Genomic DNA, 17,564 nt, shown 5'->3' on the forward strand with positions numbered 1-17,564 from the left:
ATTTTGAGAATCAATAAATGTAGAGTTATGTTTTCTTTGAAAATTGATAATTGAAATTGAAATGGATAAATAATTGAGAGTAATCACAATTACTTTTGGTAATGTAATTGATTGTTATCGATTACATGTAATTATATTAAGTAATCAATTAGTAATCGATCACAGGAAATTATTTTTGCCAATGTCATTGATACTAAAAACATACATTTTTAAACTGGTTGTGATAGTTGCATAGTTAGATGATAAGCAATTTTTCCGATCGAATCGAGAGTCCGAGAATACATTACATAAAGCGTCTTCTTCTCACGACAACGTTTTTCCACTAAAAGTTAAATTTAGTTTGGAACATACATCACTGAGATCATTCCAATAGTAATTTAACTAACAATATAGAAAACGTAATGTACTGGTTAAGTTTGAAATAATCACATATGGAGGTTAGTTCAATAACCAACAGTATTGCTTTTGCCCACTGCATCGTTTGAATCATAAGCATTGTGTATTTTGATAGCCTAACGGTTATGTTGTGAAACTGTATTTAATACATTTATTTTATCCACAGGTCCTCTCTACTGGGGCCTCAATCCTGCTTGGACCATGTGTCGAGATGGAAAGTTTCAGTCCCCTATAGACATCCAACCACGTGACCTCCTGTACGACCCTTCCCTTACCTATTTGAATATACAAACCAAAAAGGTATTATATCGTCCATTGCGTGACAAGCAAGTGATTAATTAATCAAGTCGATCTGCCTCAGACCCGTGTCTTCGCGAAACTATGCCAGCAAAACGTAACAGTATATAGTAAAAAGCGATTGATTGTATCAATAACATATTTTTATCGGAGCAGTTGTAGGTAGTAGTGGCTATGGCATGCATTTGACCAGTCCGTTATAATGAATGGATTGAACATTTAAAACACACACATAAGTATATGTTAAAAATAAAACGGGTATGAAATTAAGGTTAATACTACATACAATATACCTCCAGTGAAAGTCACACCAGGGAAATTTAAAGGTCCTTAACAAATCTTCAAGGAAGGCATTAACGGAGACAAAACAACTTCCTTAGAAAGGAAGTTAACGTATGTTAGGAAATTATGACATTACATATTGTCCATGCAAAATGTTTCTGTCACATTCCCCACTCCTTACTTTTTAAGGCAGACTGGATGTAATCTTAATCAGGTGTCCATGAGAAGGCAAAGCTCCCACGTGCCCAACAAGACGGCATCAGTTTCTTCCTTCTTTGTATCGTAATTGCTTAAGGTTTTGACAATGCTAATATACCTGCCACCTTTCCCAACTCTTTTTTTTAATTTAGATTGAATGCCTTTATTGTCGGGTGTCCGTGAGCAAACACAACTCCCACCTGATCAGCAAGATGTCATAAGCTACTTCCTTCTTGCTTTGTCTTCTGTTTCTTTTCAATGCAATGATAACGGAACCTTGACCTTTCAGCTTGTAAATTGGTTGGTCGTATGATTCAAGTTTTAATAGGAAGATGAAATATCACGAACTAATACAGAACGTACAGATTGATTCATCGATTTTAGCTAAAATACACGAGTACAAAACTATGTGATACTTGCTTAATCAGTTTAAAGTATTTTGGACATCATAAGATTTACTTTACAAGTATAATAAATCATTATTAACAAAGCTATTTAAGTTTCGGTTCAAGAAGCACTTAACCCGTGATATTTCTTTTTTATATAAAGTTCCTATTTAAATTTAAGGTGATAGTTGTTTTAAAATTCCGACCTTTCATAATTTCATAGTCATGAATTCAATCCATGGCAAGGAGTTATTTTGAATTACTGCAATGTGGAACTTCCAGACGAAATACTTACCTCATGTTAGGCATTATTCATAGTCCTAAACCATCTGAAATAGGAACAAGGTGACATGGTTTTAAAAAAATCACCAGGAAAACTCACAAGCATCGAACACATCTTCAGTAATTTTAACGTACATGAAAATAGAAAACGCTAATATCTTGTTGAAGATTTTTTTAAAATGTCAGATACATTTACGCATTATGCCTTTATTCAGTTAATTAGATTGACCAAATATGTCTTGAAAATATACCCCTAAAAAGAAGTTTACATATTATTATATTGATATATTGACATGGCCTTCTATATTTCTCAACATTTCTAGGACATAAGAAAAATGTAAGCAAAATTTGACATTTTTGATATGTATATCAGTTTGAAACAACAATTCCGCTTGCATTTTTCAAGTAAAAGATCAAGTATCAAATTGACTCTGCATCACCACGATGTTTTTTTCAGTTTTCGGACTTATTTTCAATATTATGTGACATTTTCAATCAGTAATTGAATATTGTTCATGTTAAATTAGATTACAGGCAACTTAACGAATACGGGACATGATATAACGCTCCATATTGATGATACGTACATCAAACTACTGAATGCTTCCATGGGCCCTCTCCAATACAACTACCACATCTATCAGGTCAAAGTTCACTACGGTCGTGAGGAGAATATGGGATCAGAACATACTATAGACGGACAACAATTACCAGCTGAGGTACGTATCACTCGAGAACCATTAAGTAAAGCTCGTTTAAGTCAAATTCACTATTCAATGATATAATCGATTAAAACCTAATTGTTTCCAAATTATTTCCTGCAGAACTCAAGCAGGCTGACATAATGTTACTAATGTATCACCTTGCTACTTTAGAAAGTAACCGATAAGCATTCTTCATAATTTAAAGAGTAAATAAATGTGTTACGAACTTCAGCTTACTAGTATTCGCACATACAAGTACAACATTTTTGCTAGGTATTATTTCTATGTTAGGAGGAATTGGAATGTTTATTACAAACTCTTACAGTCACAAGCGATCTTCATGATTTATTCTGTATCAATAATCAGACCTAGGTAGTAATGCGTCTTTGATGTGAAATAAGTAAATTATTGGGAGTAGTGTATGCCCCGTAGACATCTAAATAACTAGGCAGATTCTGTAAACTTCCTTAAGCAAAACTAGACTCGTCAATTTCGTTTTATAACTTATATCGCTTTACCGACGTTTGAATAATTTCATATTCTCGCCAGCTATAACTGATTTTACTTGTGATAATCCGTGGTAACATTATCATATTTACATTTTGAGAATTCCATAAGCTGCATAGCTCCAGGAGTGGTTTCATTTCGGAAACTCCAGAAGGGAATTCTAAGGGAATTCTGGTAATCAACGTCAACAGAAATATTTGTGATTAATGTTAAAACCCATTTTTTGTCATCTCTTAAACTTAGGATCTTTTACAATTGTGACATATATGAACAAATAACATACTTAAAGATGTTGAAAATGTGATATTTAAGTTAACTTACCTGTTTGATAGTTCGATGTAATATAACTTTAACTCAAACGGCAGAAGCGTTTAATATTTTACATCCAATACTATAAGACATTTACAAGTTTGAAAATGGTTGTCATAATGTTATTGGAAGAAAATTATATTTTTAACAAAGATATAAAATTGATATGCCGACGAGTATTTTTTCTTCTCCAAGTGATGATAGAAACCCTAAGCTCATTGTAATCACATATCAACCTAGAACAATCAAATGTGGATTTCTCTGAGTATCAATTTCAAACAATTATGCAATCAATATTATCAAATAATACGCACCAAGAAAAAGGAGACGGTGATTTCCGATCCTGCATTGCGTATATGATTAAATATTATACTTAAAAAGAATATTTAAAAAACGCAAGCTGTGGCCGAGGAGATAAATTTTAGCTATATATCAGTTATTATTTGTCTGCTCGGGTCAAATTTAAAATGCAACTAACCAGGACGATTACATTACAGAAAGTTTGTCGGCATTGAGGCTCCATTTCCTATAAAACACTACAAGTTCCCTGTCAACGTTGTCGGAAAATTACAAAGCGTATGAAAACCCTTACAAGTGACAACGTAGCTTCCGGATTCTTTTTTATCCTACCAGCAGGAATAGCGTGGAATGTGGTTATTTACTAAGACTAAATATGAAAAAATATTCGCGGTTTTAGTTTTACTGCTTTCCCGTCAGTGTCAACACAATTTAGAATGGCGTATATTCTTTGGAGAAGGGAAAAGTGACAGGAACAAAAAAAATCAAAGCATAATAAATCAACATTTTCGAACGTTCAACATGGTGTAGGAATGGATAGATTGATTTATGTCGCATCTGAAACAGAAAAAATGTTCTCTTAAAATGTATATTTTAGTGCCTAAAGTGGCGCGGCTTTCTTGTTTTTCCTTGTTTATTTGTTATTTTACAAAAAAAAAGGTTTGGAATACCTTTTCTTGAAACGTTGTAAGACGCACAATTCCTGTAATACATTGATATTTGTTCATTTTTCAAATCTCTTCAGCTGAGTAGTTCACCGAACATTAATCCAATGTAAGCGATAAAGCATACATAACAAAAGTTAATACAGGTGTTCTGGAAGAGTAAGCGTCTTCTGCTTCATCGACCGCCATGTAAATTCAATTAAATGATACCAAGTTCTGAGAAGAGAACAAGGTTTATAACAACGGAACCAACAGGCAAACTAACAAATTGCTAAGAAAACGATAATTAAATAACAATTTTTCTTTTTTGGTTTTGACAATGTTTGAGAGCATTTGTGTAACAGCTACATCTAAACAGGAAAGATGTCCATTTTATGTTATATTTGTGTTTTTCAGATACAGGTGTATGCATACAATTGCGATCTTTATAGCAATGCTTCACAAGCGATGGCTTCACCAAAGGGAATTGCAGTTTTCGCTATTTTTGCGGTGGTAAGCACAACCGACAAGAAAACTTTAAAGACTTTGATTCTCATATCTTCACATTTGTAAGCTTGCCAATGGATGTACTCTTCGAGAAAGTCATGAAATGGTCGTTTTTTTTTTGTTTTTTTTTACACACACACACACATATATATATATATATATATATATATATAAGTGTATGGATGTGTAAAGAAATGTTCAAGGTCACTATTTATTCCGACTTTTTTCCACCTTAAAATGACGATAAATAAAACTCAAAAATACCAACGTTATAAACCTCAAGATGAACATAACAGTTAGAAATTTACATCAAACCATTATTTAAACTGCTTCACTGTGACTATCGAGTCCACCAGGGCTATTTTGGAAGACAATTTTATTTCCGATTACGCTGACGTTTCGGTCGAGTAGTAGGGAAAAAACCATGATCTCTAACACTGATGAACACATTGACATTTTGCACATGTCAATATACTAACTTTGTGATTTCCGTTAAATTGTATGAGAGATTCCTTTCCAGGAAACGGTAAGAAAGAATGCACTTACGGTAAAGTACAATCGTGTGAGACTTAAATAAAGCAAACATGAAAGAAGCTAATGGATACCACTCTTACTGACAAAAACCAGATCAAAACACCTTTATCACAAAACAAAGCTGTCCAGCACGTATTACGTTGGAAGTATATGACCCCACATGTACACGGAAACAGTATTTGAACCACCACACAAACCAGAAACAAAACGGCAAGTGTTGATTGTCTTCAAGCACAATATATAACACTCCATTGCCGATTTCCTGTAAAATAATGTTTAAATTTTGTACTTTTTATACTGAAATGTATAAAAAGAATATATCTCAGCACTACTACACAGCATGTTTTTTAAAGAGATACATTCACGCAAAAATGACCCTGTTCATCGTTCTTGCCCATCTTCTTTAATGCATTTCATTCAGTTATTTTGCAAATGGCAGTTCACCTTTTTTCATTCAAAAGAGATATTAAATGTACATGACAGAATATCGAACACACGCACCGAAGGTTTTTGTTTCGCGTTTTCTTTTCCTCTCATTATGAACAAAGATATAAATATGAGGCATATATCAACAACAACAACACCAAACAAAAACAACAAAAAACAGAAATACATCAAATGTAAACAGGATTTGGATCTGGTAATTAGCATCTAAGACCATTATCCACTAAACATGATTCAACCTTATGCCAAAGCAGTTGCCTTTATTTTGCGTACCATTAATCCCTCCGTCAGCAATATTTTTAGAGCACATCATCATTTCTACGAGGAAAAAATGACATCATCCTACAACACCTTACCTTTTGGGAAATATGTTTGAGAAAATACAATTTTTTAACGCTGTTATGTAAGACGATATGTGCAAGTATAGAACCCGGTGGGAAATAAAGATATTGCCCCGTGTGATATAGAAAGATCACTCACGTCTTTTGGAAATTTATCAAATATCATTTTCATGAATAAGAAATGTGTCCTCCTCTTACAAATGCTAAAACAACAATAAAATATTTCATTATTAACAAAATCGTAATTACAACTCGAACGCGGTGATGCAAATTTGATAGAAACGTACGCAAAAATAATACAAGCATGTTTCCAAAGCGCATTAAAAAATGTAAAATAGGAAATAATAAAAAAAAAAACAAATGTTTGAGAATAGAGCCGGAGTAAATGAAATTTTGGGAAGAATTCAATACTGAAAGAAAATGATAGCTTTATACGAGGACATAACAAACCCTTGGTGAATATTTCCCCTTATTTAAGAAACAATTACATTCATTAAGGGCCAAACAATATTCTTAATATCAAATAGTTTTAATCCACGGTGGCCTGTTTGCAACTTAATGGTTACCGTGTGTTTCAGTTGCTTGGGGAATATTACCTCATAGCATAATCAATACAAATAGCCATTTTCACTAGCATACGCATTTTACAAATGGTGCTAATGTTTACACATGTTGACCTTATATCTGTAGTTATTAACATTATCTGATAGTTTCTTGAGAAATAATTTCATCTGTATAAAAATCATTTTAGCTTAGTCCAACCTATGATTAATGACAGTAGATGAAACTACTACATATTGAAATCTAGAAATTTTTTTCCTGTTAAAGATATGACGAAAGTGTCAGACAGTTAGTGGTAAGTATTTACCAGTGAACAGTAGGTAGTAATCGGAAGGCAGTACGTATGGGGTAGTAATTGTAGATATGACAGTTAACAGTAATACCAAAATCGAAACGAGTGGTATACTGTACAGCATAAGCAGGAATCAGTGGCGAATTTAACCAGTTGACAGCAGACTGTACGCTGAATTCCACAAGCAGTACATGTATTAGCTCCCTCATTTACAAAAGGCTTCTAAGAAAATATTACATGTAATTTTTTTAAGAAATGTACAATAAAATAAAAAAAATCCTTTTCTAAACGGAAAAAACTATATAAGGCAAGGCAAGTAAGAAATTAAATTGGAACTCTTTCTCGTTGAACGCTGCTCTAATAGTCAACTGCGGTTTTTTTGTGTGTCAGACCCTTATTGATTAGAGATGCGGAGTCATGCATTAAGGAACTACTGTAAACGTACTTTCACTTACCTCATGAATTAAGTTTCCTATCTTGATACACTGCATATATTTTACTTTTTGTAGTTTGGAAGCCCAGACAACGAAGCATTTAGATTAATGTCAGCGAGAATAGAAGACGTCCTGTTAAAAGGTAAAGAGAAACACTTATTATCTGTACCGCCTCTGAGTCTATTGACTTTATGAAACCTATCATTTAAGCATTACTGTTATGATGTTTTTACCATATGATTGATAAGTTTGTACGTAATTATGAATATGATGTTAGGTTAGGATTCATGAAATTGGTTTATGGAATTCGGACAATCATCAGTCATTCATGCCAAGTGTGAACGTTAAATGTTAATGCTTAAAAGGATATCAATAACCTATAATTCACATTTCCAAAACAACAGACATTTTGAAATGATAGTTTTAGATTGACTGAAAAGATATTTAAGAAGATAAAGTAGCTTATTTTTGTACTGAATAGAATTTTGTTCCTGGTGGGTATTAACAATCAAAAAGTATCGCTGGCTGTTTCATAGATACTGCAAACACACTGGTCATTTTTAAATGAAGTACATCACACACTAATCCGTTTAATCCTGATTTTTCTTCGTCAAGTTTGGTGGTAAGGTATTTCAAAACTATAGGCATACATGTGTTAACTAACTATGCCACTCTGCTGGCTGACTAGCTTTTGTTTTCATACGAAGCTGAATTTCTCATAGATTTTATCAAAACAAGTCACAAAAAATTGCAAAGACGTTTAATTTCTCTTTAGAATATATTGATGATATGTTGTCTTTAAATATTAAGAAATTTATGTCCATTGTATGTACCCATCAGAATGGAAAACCAATGATATTTTTTTCCGACAAAGAAACCAACAAGGACATTTATCAACGAAGCTGTATGATAAGCGTGATGAGTTTATCTATTGTGAATTTTCTATATATGGATACCAACATTTCTGTATTCCCGACCATGTTGCAGTTATTCGCTATTCTTGGGTTGATGCAGGTTGATGAAAATCATGGGGACTTTTTACGGTCGCCTTAGTAATCTAATTGAGAAATATTCTATTTCCTTGTGGGATATGAAGCTGGGTGGGTTTGATGTTCATCTGTTTTCATTTTAGTTCCGATTTTGTATACAATTGCACCTTGTTCTCATTTGAGAATATGACATTTTTTTACATGAATTGACCAATATTGTCGTCGATGAGGGAGAAGACACTTACTCAGGAATCTCCGTGTCAAATTATTTTATTTTGTTCATAGTGTGTCCTGAATTGATTGCTTTAGATTTTGGATTATAATTGTGTTGACAAGTTGGTATTTTTTGATAATCTTTAACGAAAAAGAACAATTAATTTAATGCCCTAAGATATGATCGTGCTCTTTAAGAAATATCTGTTTTAATCATTTTAATCGTTAAGTAATGGTTCTGTCAAAGGTCTAGTCGTTGCAACAGGGATTGTTCACCATTAAGAGCCGGTTTTTAAAAAAAGTTTGCAGGCATATCTTTGTTGAGTCGGTTATTTAATGATGTAATCAAGTTTGTAGACCATCAGATCTTGCATCTTGCATGTGACAAGCTTAATTCGACATATCTTGTAATCCATGTATCATTAAATCTTATCATGATATCAATACAAGGTATAGAAAGTTAAATAAGACGTCAAACAGGATATCAAGATATGGAACATATTAATATGACGCCCTGGAATTCACCATCCAGGAAAACTTATTTTTCTTAGTGAAAGTGGTGCGTTTTTAATCCGCTTTGACGTTTGTGGAAATTAGAAAAAATCGTATTGATCCTTGACATTTACAATATTTTCTTCAACACCTCAACTAGATAAAGCAATGATATATGTGTGTATCTTCTTCAACCTTTCTTCCTTCAGTTGCAATTGCTACAGTTTTGGATATTGTGTTTAAGAAATTACCAAAAGATTTTGTTCTGCAGGTATTTGTGAGAGGTCTCTGTGTAACTCGTTCACTTTTTGTCTTGCCTGTCAACTTGAATGTGAGGCTGTATCATTTTATCTAATAATGTATATCTCACTATTAACCCTAGCAACATTTACTTTTAACTTTCTTCCAGGTAAAGTTATTTCCCTCACCGGAATTCCAATAGACATACTATTTCCTGACACCAATCATTATGTGACATATGAAGGATCCTTCACCCAACCTGGTTGCCATGAGTCAGTCACTTGGGTCGTATTTAACAAGCCAATCAAAATTCAGAAGTGGCAGGTAAGACGATGTATTTTATGACATTTGTAATATCATTCGCCTTCAGTATTAGATGTAAACATTTTCTTATTTCAAATTAAAGCGAACAGGACTAATTCATCTGCATATTTAACCACAGCAAGGAACTAATAAATTAAATCAGTTTTAAATGTACGGCACTGTACTCATTTTAGACGTACCATTTACCGAGAAGACGATAGACGAAATGAAATACGGACACTTATTATGCGCTCAAGATAATTGCATCAACCGTACATGTAAAACGTTTTATACTACTTATCTTTTTAATCAAACACAACCAGAATCATCAATTTCAAATTGTGGTAAACCTCAAAGCAACATACTTGCTTTTAACAGATGACACAAATAGTCGATAGGATTTATTGTCATTCACACGCGCATTGCTATTCACTTACCGTTTATAGTTATTGTCTGGAAGTTCATCAAAATCCTCAGTAAGACTGTCTGATTTAACCTTTCAAAAAGCTTATGAGATAGTTCTGTCATGTAACTTCATTTGCATTCCAAAAAGCAATTAATCACGTGTATTTAACCGCACGTTCTAATTACCGAAGTAGTCTTTTCCGAATGTTCCGGGTTCTCTCATTATTTCTTTTAAAGCCTGATAGAGAAAAGACATTTTCCAGATGTAACAGTTTTGAGGTGTCATTATCGGTGAAAGGCCATTATGACAAGGCGAAATGCGTGTGTAGATGTTATATAGGTATAATTATATCATATCGTTTAAATCACTTGAGAATCGTCCCTCCCGAAGCATGTATACTCATCCAGGAATAAACCTAATTTACACTCGCTGGTGATGTGTTTAGTATAGTGAACGATCAAAGATAACAAGTTCCCTTTCAGTGATTTTAAGTCTAAACACAATGGGAGTTGTAGCGCTAGCTTAACAATATCGGAAATGTATCTCCCTTTTGTGCAATATCCGGAAGAACAATGTTATACTTTGAGCATCAAACAAGAATTAATCAATATTGTTATGGGTTTCAGTGTTAAAGTAACATATTAGGACCATTTTATACTAAATCGATCCTGCAATTAAATTATTAAAAAGCAGTACACCCATTATTTAAAAACAATTAACAGAGGATAGGAAAAAGAATCAGCATAAGTATGACACAACCAGCAGGAACATACCACATTCAGTATACTTATAATAAAATCAGCATCGACATAGAATGAAACATCAAAAAAGTGTATCACATCCTAGAAATAGAAAAGGTGTTGCCATTCCATCATGTCGTTTGTTTTTATGATATCGTAAAATATAGAGAGAAAATGGAAAAGGGTGCATATGTCAAAAGAAATGTTTTAAATGGTTTTCAAGTTTGTGTATTTTGTGTCTGCGCAATGAGAACAATATTTGTGTAAATAAGAAAATGAAACAATCCGAGTTTTCTTCTGATATATATTAATCATAAATACAATCACAAATCTGAAAGAAAGGAAACTTAAAAGAATATAGGATGTGATGAAATATGCATACAATGAAAGGTTGTATTATTGAAATAGAACAAATAAAGCGAAAATGTTGACGAAGAATGGTAGACTATACCAAAGTTACAACATCAAGGACATTGCAAAACAGATTCAGCAGAGAAAACAATCTTTAGCATTGTAAATACACTTAATCAAATTCGTCGATAGTATAAGAAATGATAACATCCTGGCATCTTCTACCAGAAAGTTAACACTCATCAATTTCTTTACAAAAAAGCAACATACATGTACTATACATATATATCAACAGAAATATATTAACGAGATCCGGTGATGCACGAAATCTGAAATGTGAAATGTCTCAGTCACAACAGGCGACCTTACCATGCTGTGTTACACCGACTAAGAACTGCAATGTCGGTGTAGGAGGAACCAAAATACAAAATATTCCATTATATTTGATTTCTTAACTACATTTAACTAGTTCATTGTATCAGAATTTGAAGGTGTTTTTTTAAATCAATTTACAGATCTTTGAAAAATGTAAAACAAATAAGGAGAACATTTATATAAGATTGCATTCAAAGTGTGAAAAAAGAGCAATTAAACGGCATGTTCATCACATTCCCAGACGTTTGATGTCAGGGCGTACTGGGTCGATAAGTGTCGGGGATCTCTTGTGTAACTGTGGTCACTCCGGTTCTTGGTCGTAAATTCGTGACAGGAAGAAAGTACCTAACACATAAACCAACTAGAAGAGGACGTAATAATGTGATGAAGAGCAGACGAAACGAACTAAACAGAGTTATGGATAGTAGGGTGTCCTAATCCTTGTGTAATGAGATTTGTTACCGTCTAACGTGTAGCGTGGCGTAACAGAACGATGTAATGCCTTAGATGTTCTTTTAATCAAAAAAGGATCGAGATACCTATGTGACATGAATGATGTTGATTAGGAGCCTTAACTATCAGTTAATATTTAGTTCAATTAGATAGATGTTGTTGTAAAATTCTCAGACAAAAATGAAAGATAAACCATGATTCCTTGGGGGACGTAAGGAACGAAATATAGCGGTGGTTTGGCTTTGACAATGCCGTAGCTACTAGTGTGCTGTTACATATAAAAATCATGAGTTCGTTGATTGCCTCGTACACACAATACTTTTAAAACTGTGATCTGTGGTGCTGATTGATCGTTTTGTTGAAATGTTAACATTTATATGGCTTGGTTCTATATTGATCATTGAATGATGACTTCAATTGTTCGTTTTATTACCGTACCCAATGTGTACAAACAAGAGTATCAAAACTGCGCGAGTATTTATACGCCAACAGTGTGCTTTCTGTAAGAAAGTTCCTTTGCATAATGAATGATGAGTACATAGAGAAATGTTAAGAAAACCGTCAGTGGAGATAATCATTTCTAGGAATAACTACTGGGATAGCAAGTAAACCTATCAGTTTCCATCAGAAAGTGTTTGATTTTCCTTTGTAACATTTAATTAGTTGTCCTAATGTGTTCCATCATCTATAAGGAACGTAAACCTCAACGCCTGAAACGAAAATCAACAATAAAGCAACAACTTTAAGTTTCTCTTCTGATGGAAAAAACCTATCATAAGTCTAAGTTTCATTAAAAAATCAGCAGAAGTGTTTTACTGCGAGTAACAGTATTATTTGTCTTTTTATTGAACGTATTGCCATCGCAAAACATTTTCGTGAATTTATGACACATCAATTATGTAAGAAAAAATATGTGATGAATTGGTGTTTGCCATGAATTGTCTTCTTTCTTTCTTTTTGTTTCTTTGTATCTGTATTAGTCTAGTCGGTCCAACAAACGTCGCTTTTGGGGCATGAAAAGTCCGTTATTATAAATGATATCTGTCGCAGCATGAAACCATTCTCATCTAAGAATTAATCTTACTGGAGCCGTTTTAGTACATAGCAATACAATCCGTGGAATATATCATTAATTCCATCAGCTATAAACAAATGACATCGTCCTACTACAAAAGATACGATATTTGGCATTTAACGTTACTCAAGGATTCTGTGTAGACAACGGGCTGGAAGCTGAACTGATATTACGTCTCGATGTCTATGAGTAAAATTAGTCTGAAGCTGATATAAAGCTATAAAATGACTACAACACACTACAGTTATTGTCATCCTTTGTCTGTGAATTAATTCCTTCTTCTTTCATATTACCTCCAATGCGTATATTAACGTGTTTTGAAATGCGCCGATAAAAGACCAAGTGGCGTGTGGAGTTAAATAAAGAGTTGGCCCTGGCTCCAAGACTTTCCTGACAAATATATAAATAGACGTCTGTAACATCGCCTTTCGAAATAAATCCAAAATGCATATACCTGATAAGATGTTTAGTAGTTGAATTTCTCATTTGAAAAACAAAATCGGTGATACATGTACATCAGAGAGAACAGAGTGAAATAAGTTGCCTGTTGAACTATAAAAGCTTCGGAAGGTTTGATGCCGCAAGAATGGTCTTATCTCTTACCTACAATGACTAATGACAAGTATTCGAGATTGTGTATGATCGAACACAGTCAGTTGATAATCTGATACGCCAGACTGACATACAGACATTATCAAAAATGTAAGAGCAAATGTTCTCATCTGTCATTACTGATATACTATATACTTAAAACACATTGCGTGATATGTGTTCCTCTTGACTAATTAGCGGTAATTAGTGAAAGTGGATAAAAAGAATGTTCAATATTTGGTCACGTTGTGTTAGCTTAAAGCAATTATCTTCCCTTTTAGTGTAGTCTTTCTAGTCTTATTAAAAGCCATTTGCATATTCATAAGATGTTTAGCTAGAAAAATACATAAAAAAGACACAGGGTCAGAAGAATACAAATTGTTCAGCAACGCGATCACTTACTTTAGGATTCATGGAGTCTATTTTTACCCATAACACAGTTTGAACTCGGGTTTTGTCCAGCAAAAATCCACCTGCTGTCGTGACAGAAAACTCCCCACGTGTTCGAGTGTTTGTACGTAACTAAATTTCTACTGTGGCGCATCAATAATTCAAACCTCGTAGATTGAAAGCGAACGGAATTCACGCCTGAGGCTTCATCACGTTCAAAACAAAACTAACCATTTTAGCATACCTTAGACATATAAAGTGTCTCACAGTCGGATCACAGAACTTGCATTATCTGGAGATTCATAGTTAAGAATGTGTTTAATTAGTCGAAACTTGAGAAAGAAAACGTAGTTTTATGAAGTCACATTTACGACCTTAGTGGTGCACCATGCCATATCAAGTATTATCTTTCAGCTGAATAAATAAATCCCGCAGTTTGAAGTTTCCTTATCAATATTTAAAATACAAATGAAAACATTAAAAAAATGTCATAATCCTTCATCCGAATTCAAACTGATGGTAAGAGGGTCGTTATATGAATGGCATAAAATATTCTAGGCCACTAGCATCAGTGACGAGTCCTTGAAGGACGAAACTGCTGCATGATGCAGTTTCATACATTGTTTGGCTCTGCTGTATCGAACTCTAAATTTGTATTGAAAGGTTCTATTCATTCGAATCCGTGTCATTTCTTATTATTCTTAATGTTCTTTATTCATAAAAACGCATATGAATCATGTATATTTCAGTACATTACATTTTACATATTTCGCTAGATAACAATTTGTTGTGATCAAATTCTATCGACATTAAGTCTATCGTGTCATACGTATACCTGTAAAGAATGAAAACATTAAAAGCATTACAAACAGGGCCTCTTTAAATTTTCGATTGTGATGTAGTGAACTAGGGATAGTTTGAATTTAAGTCATAAATCATCAACACATTTATGCTTCTGTTTTGTTTTCATTTGGTCAACAACATGCGCTTTTGATAGACTGGGAAGTGATTCTGACATTAATATATAATACATGTTTTGTGATACAGATTTTAAAATTCTGTCAGAACGTGATACATTATCATTAAAAGTTTGCTTTATGTATTAAACCGTATACACGCGATGTCTAAAACCACCAAGAATCAATGAAAATGTCTTCTAGAAGTAGATTCCTTTGTGATTATAGACATGTTCATTTCATTTTCTGTTGCAGTTGGAAACATTTCGTAACATCAAACAAGGCGGGGAGGATAACTCGGATTTAATGCTAGAAAAAAACCACAGACCAACTATGCCTCTTAATAATCGTGTAGTTCGAACGAACATAAATTTTAATGTTCCGGTATGTATATCAATATTTTGTGTTTGTGTGTTAAACGGAGAGGGGGCGAGATAGCTCAGTCATTAGTGTTGGCTTACAAAACCCCAGGTGAAGATCTGAGGTGCAGGGTTCTAGTGAAGCCAGACAGGCCAGTCTTTAGTATCAAGGTTGTGTCCTTTGGCGAGTCAATAAAGCTAATTGTTCGAGATGACATGCAATTGCACCTGCCTCAACTGCCCTGTATGTTCATGGCGCGAAAATTTCAGAAAAACACTGCATCTCTAAAAGAAAATCAAAAGATTCAATTCCCAGTCGTATAATCATAATTTGATTTTGCTATTTCGGAAAACTAATATCTTTCTACCATGATTCCGTTTTGTACTTTTCCTCGTCATAGAAAGTGTAAGAACCTCCATCATCATCCACGAAAGTTCTGATGTCTGATCGGGCACATCAACGACATGAGTACACATCACACTCAACGATACTGAAGCTATGAGCTTCATTACGAAAACTATTATAGACCGTATAAGTGACATTGATATTTTCATTACGGCAGCCATGGTATAATTGTCCTTTCTTTTGTCTCTAAGAGTTCTTTTTTTCCAATTCAATTGAAACATTCAGTCGCTACAAGAATGTATGTATGATATCAAATACACGAAGACATGTATAATAGGACTTTACACTTCTGCTATTATTGAAGATGCAGCGAACTTAATTATAGTTTGTTCTTCCGAAACCCTCCTTCATTATTCGTTGTTACGCAATATTTCAATGACCAAAGTCAGTGAAAATTGAAATCTGATTATCTTAACGTGCACTTGTAAAAAATAAAACATTTGCTTTTTTGTAGACCGATACGTGTAGTATGAAGATACGAAGATTTTATGGAGGTATGTACGGTATTAATATCTTTCTATCTCATTATTTCCGAGGTCCTTACATTCATATTATTCAACTAAGAGAAATGTATAAATAAGAGCCAAAGTAACAATATATGAGATGAGCACGTCTCCCTTCCTCCAAATGATATTGGAGGTTTCGAAAATAAAGAAAACATAGCCTATGGGTATAACAAAACAAGACTAGAACGTATAGGTACAGAATGCCTTGCTAAAACAGAATCCATGCACTAACAAAGAACAATAATGATTTATAATCTTTGTTTTCCATTTAATGACACCTTGAGATATATTATGTCTAAATGTGTCAGCTGCAGTCACACTAGAAAACGTGTTCCTCTTTCGTTAACTGATGAAATTATATTTGAATGTACATCAAAATACCATGTACAACCAATACTTCGTTACCGTACGCATTACACGTAGCATTCCTACATACTATGTATTCAACAAAACAAAACAAAATGACGACGAAGCAAAGAAACGAAAAACTGCCAGCAATATCAAATTCTTTTAAAAGATTAAAACGTCCTACGGAAAAGAGTGTCATGTAGCTAGCTTCCATCCATGCTTCTAATCTGATGCTGGTGAAAGCAATAATTGCAATACAATGTCATATAATATGAAGCATTGCTACAACTGAGGGAGTGGAACGGCAGTTTATAAAAAATATTCCATTTAATTCATATCACCTTGCGACTTCTGTGATAAAATAAAATACCATTTTCGAAATATCGAAGTCGAGTTTTAACTCATTTTTTATTTGTTTGGTTCATATGTCAAACAACAGTGGCATAATTACCATTTTAAGCGTTTGACTTGTCGCGCATCAAAACACTCCAGTTAAGAAGCAATAATGAAAAAAGAATTCCGTTCATTAACCATCCCAAAAAATTAAAATTGCAGAGAGGCACGCCAAAATTAATTGGAACTCCAGATGATAATTCACCAGACGTCAACATCGCGTTCTGGAATGGTCTAAGAGTGCTCTAAAGTGCACTGGAGTTCGTCCTTAAAGGGATGACACGTTATCGTGTAAACATTTCTACCAAGTCACACAAGACATTATATTGTTTACTGTAAATTAACGAACAACGATGACAGGTGTATTTCTGATATCGTTAGGTCAACTGGGACTTAGCATTTGTTTTCTTTATATTTGTCATACATAGTTAATGTTTTAAATTTTAGCAACACGACGTTAACATATTAAACCTTAAACCTGACCCTTGGTGTCAGGGTTTAGATTAATGCATTTGATGACAAATATTTTCTTATTTTCAGTAAACAGTCAATTCAGTTTGTAG

The 17,564-nt window shown here is 33.6% G+C and overlaps 1 protein-coding gene across 1 annotated transcript; it reads left to right on the forward strand.

Annotated features, from left to right (window-relative positions):
- Positions 1-597: 597 nt before the first annotated feature.
- On the forward strand, positions 598-17,564 carry LOC132563686 (carbonic anhydrase-related protein 10-like). Its single transcript, XM_060228438.1, has 8 exons — positions 598-696; positions 2,369-2,560; positions 4,720-4,815; positions 7,491-7,557; positions 9,519-9,673; positions 15,245-15,373; positions 16,209-16,248; positions 17,542-17,564. The coding sequence occupies exons 1-8, from the start codon at positions 598-600 to the stop codon at positions 17,562-17,564; spliced, it is 801 nt and encodes a 266-aa protein (XP_060084421.1).

The sequence above is a fragment of the Ylistrum balloti genome, unplaced genomic scaffold, assembly GCF_031769215.1.
Source record: "Ylistrum balloti isolate Yb309-2 unplaced genomic scaffold, AGI_CSIRO_Ybal_v1 Utg371816, whole genome shotgun sequence".
Taxonomy (NCBI): Eukaryota; Metazoa; Mollusca; class Bivalvia; order Pectinida; family Pectinidae; genus Ylistrum; species Ylistrum balloti.